Source organism: Borostomias antarcticus (genome assembly GCF_949987555.1).
Source record: "Borostomias antarcticus genome assembly, chromosome: 10".
Classification (NCBI taxonomy): Eukaryota; Metazoa; Chordata; class Actinopteri; order Stomiiformes; family Stomiidae; genus Borostomias; species Borostomias antarcticus.
Window position 1 is genome coordinate 12,508,969 of NC_140243.1, and position 15,000 is coordinate 12,523,968.

At 53.5% G+C, this 15,000-nt stretch overlaps 1 protein-coding gene across 1 annotated transcript in view; it reads left to right on the forward strand.

Moving 5' to 3' along the window:
• The window catches only part of grik5 (glutamate receptor, ionotropic, kainate 5), a gene marked incomplete at both ends in the record, with an annotated part of 13,342 nt that extends 2,098 nt beyond the window's left edge, over nucleotides 1–11,244 (forward strand). The window contains 8 exon segments of the mRNA XM_084444490.1: nucleotides 243–352; nucleotides 1,816–1,989; nucleotides 2,389–2,554; nucleotides 4,977–5,202; nucleotides 6,199–6,327; nucleotides 7,519–7,640; nucleotides 10,599–11,191; nucleotides 11,193–11,244. Coding sequence (XP_084300616.1) covers nucleotides 243–352; nucleotides 1,816–1,989; nucleotides 2,389–2,554; nucleotides 4,977–5,202; nucleotides 6,199–6,327; nucleotides 7,519–7,640; nucleotides 10,599–11,191; nucleotides 11,193–11,244 — 1,572 coding nt within the window.
• Nucleotides 11,245–15,000: the final 3,756 nt, after the last annotated feature.

Below are 15,000 nucleotides of genomic sequence, written 5' to 3' on the forward strand. Positions count from 1 at the left end.
GTTGTAGCATTCAGCCATTATAGTGCTGTAGCACTCAAAGGCAGTGAGGAGCAGCTTTGTGAAAATCCCAGTGCACCAGAGGAACACTGCCCTCTGGTGGTTCGGAGGGGCCACCTTGAAGGGCCCACTCTGACTTCCAATCTCTCTCTCTCTCTCTCTCTCTCTCTCTCTCTCTCTCTCTCTCTCTCTCTCTCTCTCTCTCTCTTCTCTGTTCCTCCCCCTCTCCCTTTCTCTCTCTCCAGGGGAGGAAGCCAGGGTACTTCTCCTTCCTGGACCCGTTCTCTCCAGCGGTGTGGCTCTTCATGCTGCTGGCCTACCTGGCTGTCAGCTGTGTCCTCTTCCTAGCTGCAAGGTACACTACACTTCTACACTACACTACTACACTACACTTCTACACTACACTACTACACTACACTTCTACACTACATTACTACACTACTACACTACACTGCTACACTAAACTACTTCACTACACTTCGACACTACACTACACTTCTACACTACATTACTACACTATTACACTACACTACTACACTGCTACACTACACTACTACACTACTACACTACTACACTACTACACTACTACACTACACTACACTACTATATTACACTACTACACTTCTACACTACACTACTACACTACTACACTACTACACTACACTACACTACTATACTACACTACTACACTTCTACACTACACTACTACACTTCTACACTACACTACTACACTACTACACTACATTACAACACTACACTACTACACTTCTACACTACACTACTACACTACTACACTACACTACTACACTACACTACACTACTACACTTCTACACTACTACACTGCACTACTACACTGCACTACTACACTACACTACTACACTACTACACTACACTACTACACTACTACACTACTACACTACTACACTACTACTCTACTACACTACACTACACTACTACACTACTACACTACACTGCTACACTACTACACTACCCTACACTACTACACTACTACACTGCACTACTATACTACTACACAACACTACACTACTACACTACTACACTACTACACTACAACACCACTACACTACACTACTACACTAAACTACTACACTACTACACTACACTACTACACTAAACTACTACATTACAACACCACTACACTACACTACTACACTACACTACTACACTACTGCACTACTACACTACACTACTACACTGCACTACTACACTGCTACACTGCACTACTACACTACTATACTACAACACCACTACACTACACTACTACACTACTGCACTACTTCACTACACTACTACACTGCACTACTACACTGCTACACTGCACTACTACACTACTACACTACTACACTACACTACACTGCTACACTACACTACTACACTACTACACTACAATACAACACTACACTACACTACTACACTACACTAAACTACTACACTACACTACTACACTACACTACTACACTACTACACTACACTACTACACTGCACTACTACACTACTACACTACACTACACTACTACACTACACTACACTACTACACCACACTACACTACTACACTACCACACTACACTACTACACTACTACACTACTACACTACTACATTACACTACACTACTACACTACACTATAACACTACTACACTACACTACTACAGCAAGTACTACTACTAGCAACCGTTTCCAATGCTACTGTAGTGTGTGGAAGGTGGTCAGCTCATCAGCACAAACACATGGAGATAAACAGCCTGTTAGCAGTGGCACATTGTGAGTTGTGGTCCTGACCCCCCCCCCCCCCCCAGGCTGAGCCCGTATGAGTGGTACAACCCCCACCCCTGCCTGCGGGAGCGCCGGGACCTGCTGGAGAACCAGTACACCCTGGGGAACAGCCTGTGGTTCCCCGTCGGAGGCTTCATGCAGCAGGGGTCAGAGGTCATGCCCCGGGCCCTCTCCACGCGCTGCGTCAGCGGGGTCTGGTGAGTGAGTGTGTGTGTGTGTGTGTGTGTGTGTGTGAGAGAGTGTGTGTGTCTCCTATCTCCTCCTTCCTCATTCACTCACTCTATCCTCGATTTTCTCTATCCTCTCTCCTCCCTCCTCTCCCCCTCCTCTCCTCCCTCCTCTCCCCCCTCCTCTCCTCCCTCCTTTCCCCCCTTCTCTCCTCCCTCCTCTCCCCCCTCCTCTCCCCCCTTCTCTCCTCTCTCCTCTCCCCCCTCCTCTCCCCCCTCCTCTCCTCCCTCCTCTCCCCCCTCCTCTCCCCCCTTCTCTCCTCCCTCCTCTCCCCCCTCCTCTCCTCCCTCCTCTCCTCCCTCCTCTCCCCCCTCCTCTCCCCCCTTCTCTCCTCCCTCCTCTCCTCCCTCCTCTCCTCTCTCCTCCAGGTGGGCATTCACCCTGATCATCATCTCGTCCTACACGGCCAACCTGGCGGCCTTTCTGACGGTCCAGAGGATGGAGGTCCCCATCGAGTCCCCGGACGACCTGGCCGACCAGACCAACATCGAGTATGGCACCATCCACGGGGGCTCCACCATGACCTTCTTCATGGTACGATCCACAGCTACGGGCACACTGCATGTGGTGTGGTGTGTGTGTGTGTGTGTGTGTGTTTGTGTGTGTGTGTGTGTGTGTGTGTGTGTGTGTGTGTGTGCACATGCATTCCATATGTGTGTTTGAGGATTGTTTGTGGGATTGTTTTCAACTACCAATTTTGGTTGTTCTCATATTTGCTGCCATGTCTCATAGCTCCCCTGTTGCTTCCTGTATGACTGTGTGTGTCTGTGCTCAGTGGCTGAGAGTGTGTGTGTGTCTGTGCTCAGTGGCTGAGAGCGTGTGTGTGTCTGTGCTCAGTGGCTGAGAGCGTGTGTGTGTCTGTGCTCAGGGGCTGAGAGCGTGTGTGTGTCTGTGCTAAGGGGCTGAGAGCGTGTGTGTGTCTGTGCTAAGGGGCTGAGAGCATGTGTGTGTCTGTGCTAAGGGGCTGAGAGCATGTGTGTGTCTGTGCTCAGTGGCTGAGAGCGTGTGTGTCTGTGCTCAGTGGCTGAGAGCGTGTGTGTTTATGGACGAGCTTCTGCCGTCTGTGTTCACATCTCTCAGGGGGCCGTTTGTTCGTTCCACACTTATGCATTACATTACATTACAGTCATTTACTGTGGACGATGCTTTTATACAAATTGACTTACAATAATTGCCTTTAACATAGGAAATGTCAGTGTACTACTACAGGTACTTGCCAGAACTCACAAGTGCATCTCCTTTCTAAAACAAGTGACTAAGAGCATGATCTAGTGCTGAAGGCAAAGTGAAGAATAGCCAACTAAAAATACAATGGGTGCTTAAGAGGGAGGATCCTGGTAGTACTTCTAGAAGAGGTGTGTTTTGAGCCTGTTGTGAAAGATGGGTAGTGACTCTGCTGTCCTGACATCAGTGGGCAGTTCGTTCCTCCACTGCGGGGCCAGGACAGAGAAGAGCCGTGACCGTGTCGATCGACCGCAGGGGCCTCGGAGTGACGGGGCAACCAGTCGCCCCGAGGTAGCACAGCCTAGCGGTCGGGAGGGGGTGTAGGGTTTGACAATGGCCTGGAGGGAGGAGGGGGCTGTTCCTTTCATTGCCCTGTAGGCTAGTACCAGAGTTTTAAACAGGATGTGAGCTGCTACAGGGAGCCAGTGTAGGGAACGGAGAAGGGAAGTTGTGTGTGAACTTGGGGTGGTTGAACACCAGGCGAGCAGCAGCTTTCTGGACACGTTCCAGGGGTTTAATAGCTAACGCCGGGGCCCCAGCGAGGAGGGAGTTGCAGTAGTCCAGACGGGAGATGACCAGGGCCTGGATGAGCACCTGTACCCATTCACAGTGAGGAAAGGGCAAATCCTCCTGATGTTGTAGAGCATGAATCTGCGGGAGCGTGTGACGGATGTGATATGTGCGGAGAACGACAGTTGGTCATCCAGGGTCACACCCAGATTCCTTGCAGTCCGAGTCGGCATCACCACTGTGTCTTCAATGGTGATGGCCAGGTCCTGGTGTGGGCAGTCCTTCCCAGGGAGGAACAGCAGCTCAGTCTTGTCCAGGTTATACGTGAGAAGTGTGTGTAAGTGTATCCAGTTGTCGACAGTTTTTGCGTGTGCGCATGTGTACTGTATGTGTGTGTTCATCCAGGCCTCCATAGACACTACATTGTGTCTCTGTTACCATGTTGGTCTCTTGTCTGTTCTGCCCCTATGTAAAACCACCTTGGGTTTTATGAAAGGCGCTATATAAATGAAAGTTATTATTATTATTATTATTATTATTATTATTATTGCCTGCATTCCCTTCCACACACACACACACACACACACACAATGGGCACATACTGTGCAAGCTGATCTATTCTAAATTCCATGAACGGGCGGGCAGATGGTGGACTGGCCGACCATGCACTTCACCGCCTAGCCACTAGAGGGCGCTGTGTGGCATTGAAATTGCCATACCTCAGCGTGGGAAGGTCAGAGAGACATGCAGTTTGGATGGTCAGAAAGGTTGTGATGTATCGAACGCAGCACACAAACGCGGGCGCACAGCCAAAACAAGCCCAGGATTAAAAAGGACATGTCTCCATGTAGGAAGGTCACACGCGCAGTTTGGACTGGCAGAAAGGTCTCAATGTATCGGACACAGCAATACCAAATATGTCCTGCTAGCACACACGTGCAAGGGCACACAGCCCAAAAAAAAACATGGAGTGAAGCCAGCTCCCGTGTGGGGGCGCTAGAGACCCAGGGTTTGGACTGGGGGGTGCGGGGGTCCGAGTGCACCAAACCACCCCCTGCCGGCTCTGACCCGAGGGGGGCGCCACAGATTTTTGTTTTTATAGATACATCGATAGACCATGACAACTCCACGGGCCCTGTGCATTCATCTTAAAGCTCCATCTCACCTATCTTTCCATCTCTCCCTCCCTCCCTTCCTCCCTCCCCCTCTCTCTCTCCACCAGAACTCCCGGTACCAGACGTACCAGCGCATGTGGAACTACATGCACTCCAAGCAGCCCAGCGTGTTTGTGAAGAGCACGGAGGAGGGCATCGCCCGCGTGCTCAACTCCAAGTACGCCTTCCTGCTGGAGAGCACCATGAACGAGTACCACCGCCGACTCAACTGCAACCTGACCCAGATAGGAGGCCTGCTGGACACCAAGGGCTACGGCATCGGCATGCCCCTGGGTGAGAGAGGGAGGGATGGAGAGAGGGAGAGAGGGGGAGAGGGAGAGAGGGAGGGAGAGAGGGAGGGAGGGAGGGAGGGAGGTAGGGATGATTAGAGAGCCTCACACAGACAGGCCTGCTGCATGGCCATGCCTCTGGGTGAGACCCGACCACATCCCCCCAGACAGCCCCCTCCAGCGTCTCTCTCTCTCTCTCTCTCTCCCTCCCTCTCTCTCTCCCTCTCTCTCTCTCCCCCTCTCTCTCTCTCTCTCTCCCTCTCTCTCTCTCTCTCTCTCTCTCTCTCCCTCCCTCTCTCTCTGACCCTGCTTCTAATCCCCCTCTCTAGCTGTGTAATCCCCTCTTCTTCCTCCTCATCCAGGGACTGTGTTCAGTCTGTTCTCTGGTTGCAGCGGAGTCATCTTTTTTAATCTCCTGTTTTCTCTTTCTCCCGCCTTTCTCTTCTGGTCTCTCCGTCCTCTTCTGTTCCCCCCGTCTCTACCTGCTGCCCCTCTCCGTCCTCTTCTGTTCCCCCCGTCTCTACCTGCTGCCCCTCTCCGTCCGCTTCTGTTTTCTCCCTCTGGTCTCTCTCCTCTGCTCCTCTGCTCCTCTGCTCCTCTCTCTCTACCCTCCTCTCCCTCCTCTCTCTCTACCCTCCTCTCTTTCTACCTCCACCCCCCCCTCTCCCCTCTCCTCTTCTCTCCCCCCCCTCTCTCTTCCTCTCTCTCTCCTCTCTCTCCTCCTCCCCCCTCCCTCTCTCTCCTCCCCCCGCTCTCTCCTCTTCCTCCTCCTCCCCCCTCCCTCTCTCTCTCCCCCCCCCCTCTCTCCTCTCCCTCCCTCTCTCTTCTCCCCCCCTCCTCCCCCCTTCCTCTCTCTACTCTCTCTCCTCCTCCCCCCTCCCTCTCTCTCCTCCCCCCGTCCTCCCCCCTCCCTCTCTCTCCTTCCCCCCTCCTCCCCCCTCCCTCTCTCTCCTCTCTCTCCTCCCCCCCCCCCCCTCTCTCCTCCCCCCTCCTCCCCCAGGCTCCCCGTTCAGGGATGAGCTCACCCTGGCAGTGCTCCAGCTGCAGGAGAACAACCGTCTTGAGATCCTGAAGAGGAGGTGGTGGGAGGGGGGGCAGTGCCCCCGCGAGGAGGACCACCGCGCCAAGGGTGGGTACACGCCCGCTGGGGCGCACGTGTGTGTGTGCGTGTGTGTGTGTCTGTGTGTATGTGTGCGTGTGTATGTGTGCGTGTGTGTGTGTGTGTGTATACAGTATGTGTGTGTGTGTGTATTAAGATGTTTGTATAAAACACAAACAAACGTGCGCGACGCCGCCGTCAGGACACTTGCAAAAAGTGGTGCCTGACGTTACGCCACGACCGTCTCTTCGTGAGACCGTCACGTTTACCTATCAAATACAATGGGAATTTCAACGAATACTGGCGTATGTTAGTCAAGTGAGTTGACTTCTCAGTTAGCTTGGTGTGGTGAGATGTGGCACTTTTCCAACGCCATAGTGTATGTGTGCGTGTGTGTCTGTGTGTGTGTGTGCGTGTGTGTGCGTGTGTGTGTGCGTGTGTGTGTGCGTGTGTGTGTGTCTGTGTGTGTGTGTGTATATGTGTGTGTGCGTGTGTGTGTGTGCGTGTGTGTGTGTGTGCGTGTGTGTGTGTCTGTGTGTGTGTGTGTATATGTGTGTGTGCGTGTGTGTGTGTGCGTGTGTGTATGTGTGTGTGTGTGTGTGTGTCTGTGTGTGTGTGTGTGCGTGTGTTTCCTGAGGGGACGGACGGGGGAGGGCCAGTGTCCTCACCAGGGAGACCACCTTGCCAGGGGTCAGTCTGTCTCCTGCCGTGTCATCACTCACCTCGCGCTCCTGCCGTGTGACATCATCATCCCGTGACTAATGCCCCTGCCGTGTGACATCATCATCCCATGACTAATGCCCCCTGGAACGTCCTTCTGCCTCCGCAGCATCACCCTGGTCCAGGGATTACATTCACTAACATGCCTTTACAGTGTGCACGTGTGTGCGTGTGTCTGTGTGTGTATGTGTATATGTGTGTGTGTGTATATGTGTGTGTGTATGTGCGTGCGTGCGTGCGTGTGTGTGAGTGTGTGAGTGTGTGTGAGTGTGAGTGTGAGTGTGTGTGTGTGTGTGTGTGTGTGTGTGTGTGTGTGTGAGTGTGTGAGTGTGTGTGTGTGCGTGAGTGTGCGTGCGTGAGTGTGTGTGTGTGTGTGTGTGTGTGTGCGTGTGCGTGTGCGTGTGCGTGTGCGTGTGCGTGTGTGTGTGTGTGCGTGAGTGTGTGTGTGTGTGTGTGTGTGTGTGAGTGTGTGTGAGTATAACCCTCTCTCTCTCTCTGCAGGTCTGGGGATGGAGAACATTGGGGGGATCTTCGTGGTCCTGATCTGTGGCCTCATCATCGCCGTATTCGTGGCCATCATGGAGTTCGTGTGGTCGACGCGCCACTCGGCAGAGACAGACGAGGTACGCCCCTCCCCCCCCCACCCCCACAGACACGCCCCAGTAGGTCTCCATGGCAACCCACCAACCCCTCACGCCTTGGCTTCTGTTCGTGGAGTGTGTGTTTGTGGAGTGTGCGTGTGCGTGTGCATGTGCGTGTGTGTGTGTGTGTCTGTGTATGTTTGTGTGTTTGCATGTGTGTGTGTGTGTGCGTGTGTGCGTGTGCATGTGCGTGCGTGTGTGTGTGTGTGTGCGTGCATGTCTCACTCTAGTGGAGGGGTTCATCTGTGTTGAGCATATGTTCTGAGGGGAATGGTTCTATGGCGCAACTGTGACCATTAATCACATCTCTAGAGGAGCATCTGGGATCAGCTGCATGTGTTGTTGTCCAGTAGGTCCAGTAGGCTCAGTAGGCTCAGTAGGCTCAGTAGGTCCAGTAGGCTCAGTAGGCTCAGTAGGTCCAGTAGGTCCAGTAGGTCCAGTAGGAGGTCCAGTAGGGGCAGTAGGTCCAGTAGGTCCAGTAGGTCCAGTAGGAGGTCCAGTAGGGGCAGTAGGGGCAGTAGGTCCAGTAGGAGGTCCAGTAGGAGGTCCAGTAGGTCCAGTAGGTCCAGTAGGAGGTCCAGTAGGGGCAGTAGGGGCAGTAGGTCCAGTAGGGGCAGTAGGGGCAGTAGGTCCAGTAGGAGGTCCAGTAGGTCCAGTAGGGGCAGTAGGGGCAGTAGGTCCAGTAGGAGGTCCAGTAGGTCCAGTAGGAGATCCAGTAGGAGGTCCAGTAGGTCCAGTAGGCTCAGTAGGAGGTACAGTAGGTCCAGTAGGGGCAGTAGTCCAGTAGGTCCAGTAGGTCCAGTAGGCTCAGTAGGAGGTACAGTAGGTCCAGTAGGGGCAGTAGTCCAGTAGGTCCAGTAGGTCCAGTAGGCTCAGTAGGAGGTACAGTAGGTCCAGTAGGGGCAGTAGTCCAGTAGGTCCAGTAGGGGCAGTAGGGGCAGTAGGCTCAGTAGGAGGTACAGTAGGCTCAGTAGGTCCAGTAGGTCCAGTAGGAGGTCCAGTAGGAGGTCCAGTAGGTCCAGTAGGTCCAGTAGGAGGTCCAGTAGGTCCAGTAGGTCCAGTAGGTCCAGTAGGAGGTCCAGTAGGTCCAGTAGGTCCAGTAGGCCTATCTGTGCCACCAGACCGTTCTAGAGCACTAGCCTGTGTGTGAGACAGGGAGAGTAATTCACCTACTTGTCAGGGCTCAACAGTACCGGGGCCAGTAAACAACTACTTCAGGCATGTAAATATATAACTCACTGGCCCGGTTGGGCCCGATTGGGCCACTGGCATTTTTTCACTGCTCAGCGTGTTTTCAAAAAAAAAAAAAAAACGACGTGGTCACAGCCTAGTTTACTTTGAACATAAAACGTTTTTTTGCCTGATTTGATTTGAATGTGCCATTCCGCCAATCAAGATTGAGTAGCGCCTACAGAGTATGTGACGTGTACTGTAGGTGACAGTCTTTCTCACAGAGTCAGACAACATGCCAACATGGAGGAGAATGAGAAATATGAGTTCGGGCCAGTAAAAAATGACTTTGGGCCAGTAGATCTCTGGGCAAGTGAAAAAAAACCTTAGCGTTGAGCCCTGCTTGTTATGGTGATATTGAGTTGACAATAATTGCTTGCATAAAGAATTGTGGTATGCGATGATTTCCCTGGCATTAAATGTCATGATGTATCTTTCTGTATCTTTTACATGCCTCACATGTACGCCGGTATTCAACGTTCCCCCCTTCCTCCTCTCACTCACCCCTCCTGTCCTTTGGGCAGCAGTGTCTGTTCTCAGAGAGTGAATACTGCTTCTGTCTATGTGAGCACACTAGCCCTCATCCTAGGATTCCCCATCAGAATGTGTCATGGCGGCTGTGTGTACTTGGTGATGCACTTTTGTTTGAGATGCTGTGGGGAATGCCAGAACAAATGTTTAGTATGTTTCCATGGTGTTTGTGTGTGTGTGTGTTTGTGTGTGTGTGTGTGTGTGTGTGTGTGCGTGTATGTGTGTGTTTGTCCATCGTGTGTGTGTGTGTTTTTGTGTGTTTCCGTGTACGTGCCCCCTGGTATGCAGCCTGTTCATAATCCATGATGCGCCGTGATGAAGCTCCATTCTCTCAGGGTGTTGGATGTGGGGCTCGCTGGGTCTGGACTGTAATGACCCTCTCTGTCCCCTGGACATCCTCCCGTCTCTCTGTCCCCTGTCCATCCTCCTGTCTCTCTGTCCACCTCCCAACTGGACATCCTCCCGTCTCTCTGTCCACCTCCCAACTGTCCATCCTCCCACGTCATGTCCACACTACTCCTCTGTCCTCCTGTCCTCCTGTCCTACCGCCATGCTTCCGTCCCACTGCTTGTCCCCTCTGTCCCCCCCCCCCCCCTGTCTCCTGCTGGTCTTTTTTCTGGTCTCTCCGACTGCCCTCTCTGTCTCGCCCTTCCTCTGTCATCCCCCCTTTCTGCTTCCTTTGCTTTTGTGCCTTCCCCCCCTCCCCCCTCCTCCCTCTCTCCCTCCTCCCTCCTCTCCCTCTCTCCCCCCTCCCCCATCCCTCCTCCCTCTCTCCCTCCTCTCCCCTCCCTCCTCCCCCATCCCTCCTCTCTCTCTCCCTCCTCTCCCCTCCCCCCTCCCATATCCCTCCTCCCTCTCTCCCTCCTCTCCCCTCCCACCTCCCTCCTCCCTCTCTCCCTCCCTCCTCCCTCCTTCCCTCCCTCCTCCCTCCTCTCCCTCCTCCCCCCCTTCCCTCCCTCCTCTCCCTCTCTCCCTCTCTCCCTCCTCTCCCCTCCCCCCTCCCACATCCCTCCTCCCTCTCTCCCTCCCTCCTCCCCCCCTCCCCCCCTTCCCTCTCTCCTCCCCCCTCCCCCCTCCTCCCCTCCCTCCTCCTCCCTCCTCCCTCCCTCCCCCCTCCTCCCCTCTCTCCTCCCTCCTCCTCCCTCCCCCCTCCTCCCCCTCTCTCTCCTGTCTTCCCAGGTGTCTGTCTGTCAGGAGATGCTGGTCGAATTCAGAAACGCCGTCTCCTGTAAGAAGAGCTCCCGTTCCCGTGTGCGCCGGCCCGTGAGCGGCTCCGTGGCACTCCGCCAGCCCGCCCGCCTCTCCCTGGGGGCCCCGCGGCCCCTGCGCCTGGTCCGCCAGATGCGCCTCACCAACGGCAAGCTCTACAGCGGCTCTGGGCCCCTGACGGGCGGGGCCGGGGGCGGGGCATGCCCGGGGGCGGGGGGAGGCCTCTCAGACATGGGCCCGGGGCCCCAGCGACTCCTGGAGGACCCCATGGGGTCCAACACCACGCCCCCCCCTGCCGCCCCGGCCCCACCCCCTGGCCCCGCCCCCGGCCCCCTGCACGGCTGCGCCCATGTGAGGGTCTGCCAGGAGTGCCGCCGCATCCAGAGCCTGAGGGCGGGGCTTGGGACGGGCGCGGCCTCCGCCAGGATACCGCCGCTGTCGGCGCCGCTGCCCCGGCTGCCCCCGCCTCCGCCCCCCTCCTCCTCGAACACAGACAGCGAGGGGGCAGGGGGGCCCAGCCCCCGACGGCACAACTACAGCCCCCCACTGCCCCCCCGGCCCACCCCCCCCCCCACAGAGCAGCGCCAGCACAGACCTGCTGGGGGAGGGGGACTGAGACGACGGGGGGCGTGGCGGGGGGGCGGGGCCAGGAGCTGAGGGAAACACTAACACTAGCCGTCTGAGGCTCTGGACACGCCCCTTCAGGAAGGAGAGAGGCGGGGACACGCCCCTTCAGGAAGGAGAGAGGCGGCTGGACTACGGACATCGAACGACGAGAGAGATCAACCAATGGAAGGGTTACATTTTGCGCCGATATCATCAGACACACCCTGTAGAAGGAGTACTCTGACCCCTGACTACTCTGACCCCTGACCCCGGCCCTGCTCCAAGGCCTGTGGTTCTCTAGCTAGCAAGCGGTGGTTCTGGAGGCTGGCCGTGTTTAGACACCTGCTCTGACAGACAGACCCTAACCCAGGTGGAGACGCAGAACCGGCTTCTGATTGGTGGACAGTTGGTTTCTATTGGTTGACCCCTCTCACCTCTCCATCTCTCTGCTGCTCTCTAGGGATACTCACACCCACGGCGCTAAGCAACAACAACAACAACAACAACAACAACAAAATATGACTTTTAAAAAATTGACTTGAGATAATTATAGGATTTTTCTGTTGTTTTTTGGTTGTCTTTATCATTTGTTTACCAGTGTTCTAAGTGGGAGTTACAGAAAAATAAAGAGTATTTGTGAGAGCAGCTGCTCCCTCCCTGCACCGCACAATCAAAACACAATACACACTCTGTGTGTGTGTATCCACATCTCTGAGTGATGGTGTGTGCGTGCGTGTGTATGGGTGTGTGTGTGTGTGTTTGTGTGTGTGTGTGTGCGTGCGTGCGTGCGTGTGTGCGTGCGTGCGTGTGTGCGGGTGTGCGTGGGTGCGTGGGTGTGTGTGTGTGTGTGTGTGTGTGTGTTACAGGCGATGGGGAAACTTGTACGCAGTGACTCTACCGTTCTACGAGTGAATGATAATCACTAACAGAGAGAGAGACTAACAGAGAGAGACTAACAGAGAGAGAGACTAACAGAGAGAGACTAACAGAGAGAGAGAGTCTAACAGAGAGAGAGACTAACAGGGATAGACTAACAGAGAGAGAGACTAACAGAGAGAGACTAACAGAGAGAGACTAACAGAGAGAGAGACTAACAGAGAGAGAGACTAACAGAGAGAGACTAACAGAGAGAGTTAGAGAAGCCTGGAAATGTGCATTGAATGTTTTTCGTTATCCTGGCGAACTCTTGTTCTCAGAGGGAGAGAGAGAGAGAGAAAGAGAGAGAGAGAGGGAGAGAGAGAGAGAGAGAGGGAGAGGAGAGAATGACACAGATCTCTTCTGATCTGATCATTCTGGGTATCTTACTGGAACTTGTAACTCTGCCAGGAGTCTCTCTCTCTCTCTCTCTCTCTCTCTCTCTCTCTCTCTCTCTCCCTCCCTCTCCCTCTCTCTCTCTCTCTCTCTCTCTCTCAGCCCTGCTTGGCGGTCTAGCTCAGAGATGTGTGCCAGGGCTGCACACGGCACCAGACAGGGCCTGTCACACGGCTACAGTAGCTTTATGGGCTAATTAGCCGTGTGAATGACTGGAGCTTCTTTCGGGGCTGAGGGCTGGATGTCTCCGAGGGTGCACAGAGAAATGGGAGTGTTTTATAAATGGGATTCTCATTCATACAGAGTCTGGATGGTGTCAGCTCTATGGAGGGTATTTCTATTTCTATCTGAGAGCTTAAGGTTGACACACAAACATCACAAAACAATGAATACTGTGCTTCTCCTGTGAGGTGTTTAATACTGTGTGAGGTGTTTAAAAAGGCACCATGCTGCTGTTATCCAGATCTGCGCTCAAAAGGGTTTTTTCCACACGGTGTCTGGGGTCTCTAACCTTTTGACACTGCAGCAGAAGTACATCTGACTTAACATGGACACACACACACACACACACACACACACATGCGGGCATGCACACATGCACATACACACATCTTCATAACTGGAGAAACCCACTCATCATGCAGTGACTCTAATCATGTTGAGCTGTAGTCTGTAATCATTTAACAGACACCAGCACTCACTCTGGAGCCCACCATGGACCACCCAGGACCCAGGAAGCACACACACACACACACACACACACACACACACACACACACACACACACACACACATGGTGTAGTTGTGGCAGAGGCGGGGCTGTTCTAGTCTAATCTCTCAGTTCTCACATCAGTGCTGATTGAGTCCATGGAAAAATAAACAGGCCTCTGTGCACCATGTCTGTCTCTGTAACCCTCGACTACCCCGGTGTCCGCGTGTCTGTCTCTGTAACCCTCGACTACCACGGTGTCCGTGTGTCTTCAGCCAATGAGAGGGTCCCTTCCTCATTACCTCAGCGTACACGGCTTCTTTGGCCCAGTCCCAATGTCCCCCCTAAACCCTCAAGTCCTGAGCCCTCACAGACTTATTGACGTCACCTGGTAAAGTGGTTGAGTGCGAGAGGCTGCAAGGGCTCGAATTGGTATAAAAAAGGAATGGGACAGCACTTGCGACATCACATTACATTGACGTGAAAACATATTTCTTACTATTGTGGGTGTGTGGGGCTTATGCAGATAAGCAAGGTTGATCTGTCCGTGCTTGTTTATTAGCTGTTCTTCAGGTAACCCCGTGTTTCACGTCACAACGATATGAACTGTGGGTAATTCCCTTAGGCGAAGTCTACAGAAGTGAAGACTTACGGTAAGGGGCCATAAAGGGCTCAAAATGTCTGCCAGAGAGCCCTCATGCACTTGCCGATTTGACATTGGGACACCCCTAAGCCCTCGCGGACTTCGCGGGAGCGCGCCCTTAAATCTGTGAGTCTGCAAGGGTGGACATTGGGACTGGGCCTTCCTCTTCCTGGACAGGACGCCCCGCCCCCTCTTCCTCTTCCTGGACAGGACGCCCCGCCCCTTCTTCCTCTTCCTGGACAGGACGCCCCGCCCCCACGGCCGCCCGTGAGTACGTGATGTCATCGGCGCGTGCAGCCTGTGAGTTTCAGGTCGCCTTCGATGATCTATCTGCTCTGGTCCTGGTGGAGGGAGCTTGTGATGTCAAGAGAGAGAGAGAGAGAGAGAGAGAGAGAGAGAGAGAGAGAGAGAGACAAGGAAAGAGAGAGAGAGAGAGAGAGAGAGAGAGAGAGAGGCCGTGGGAAAGGGGGAGAGAGGGGTCAGATAACTACAACAGCACTGGGACTAGTTTTACTCTGTGCTTCTTATTTGACTGATACAAACGTTCAACTCAAACAGTGTTGGAGCCATTAACCCTAGAAGGGAATTGTGTGTTATACTGACCCTTTGATCCTGTGGAAGGTTTAGTATTTTCTGTTGGAACTTACCTGTACTTACCTTTGAATCTGATCCTGTGGAAAGAAATTGATTGCTATAATTTGCACTGGATAGTTCATACATCTGTTGTAGTTTGTTGTTGTTGTAGCCCATAGTACAGTATATTATGGTAGTTTTTGTTGAAGTATGCCACCTACTGGCCAGGTGTGGTCAGTGCACTTAGGTGTGCATTCCTTACTAGCAAGGGTTAAAAGTAAGATGGCTGCCTCCCTTTGTAGTGTAAAGCATGGAAGCAGGCCTCTCGGCTAGTTAAGGGTTTTCAAGCGTTATTTTGGCAGTGTTTAAACATAAGTATAGTTTGTTTACCATGTACCCATCCACAACCCATACTCTGGTTCCTGACCACGCCAGAAGCACCAACACGGTGAGTCAAGTCAACAAACAAGTGGAACGCATTGAAGCCCATGCTGATACCTGCTCATGATTGGAACTTGTTGAATGAAATG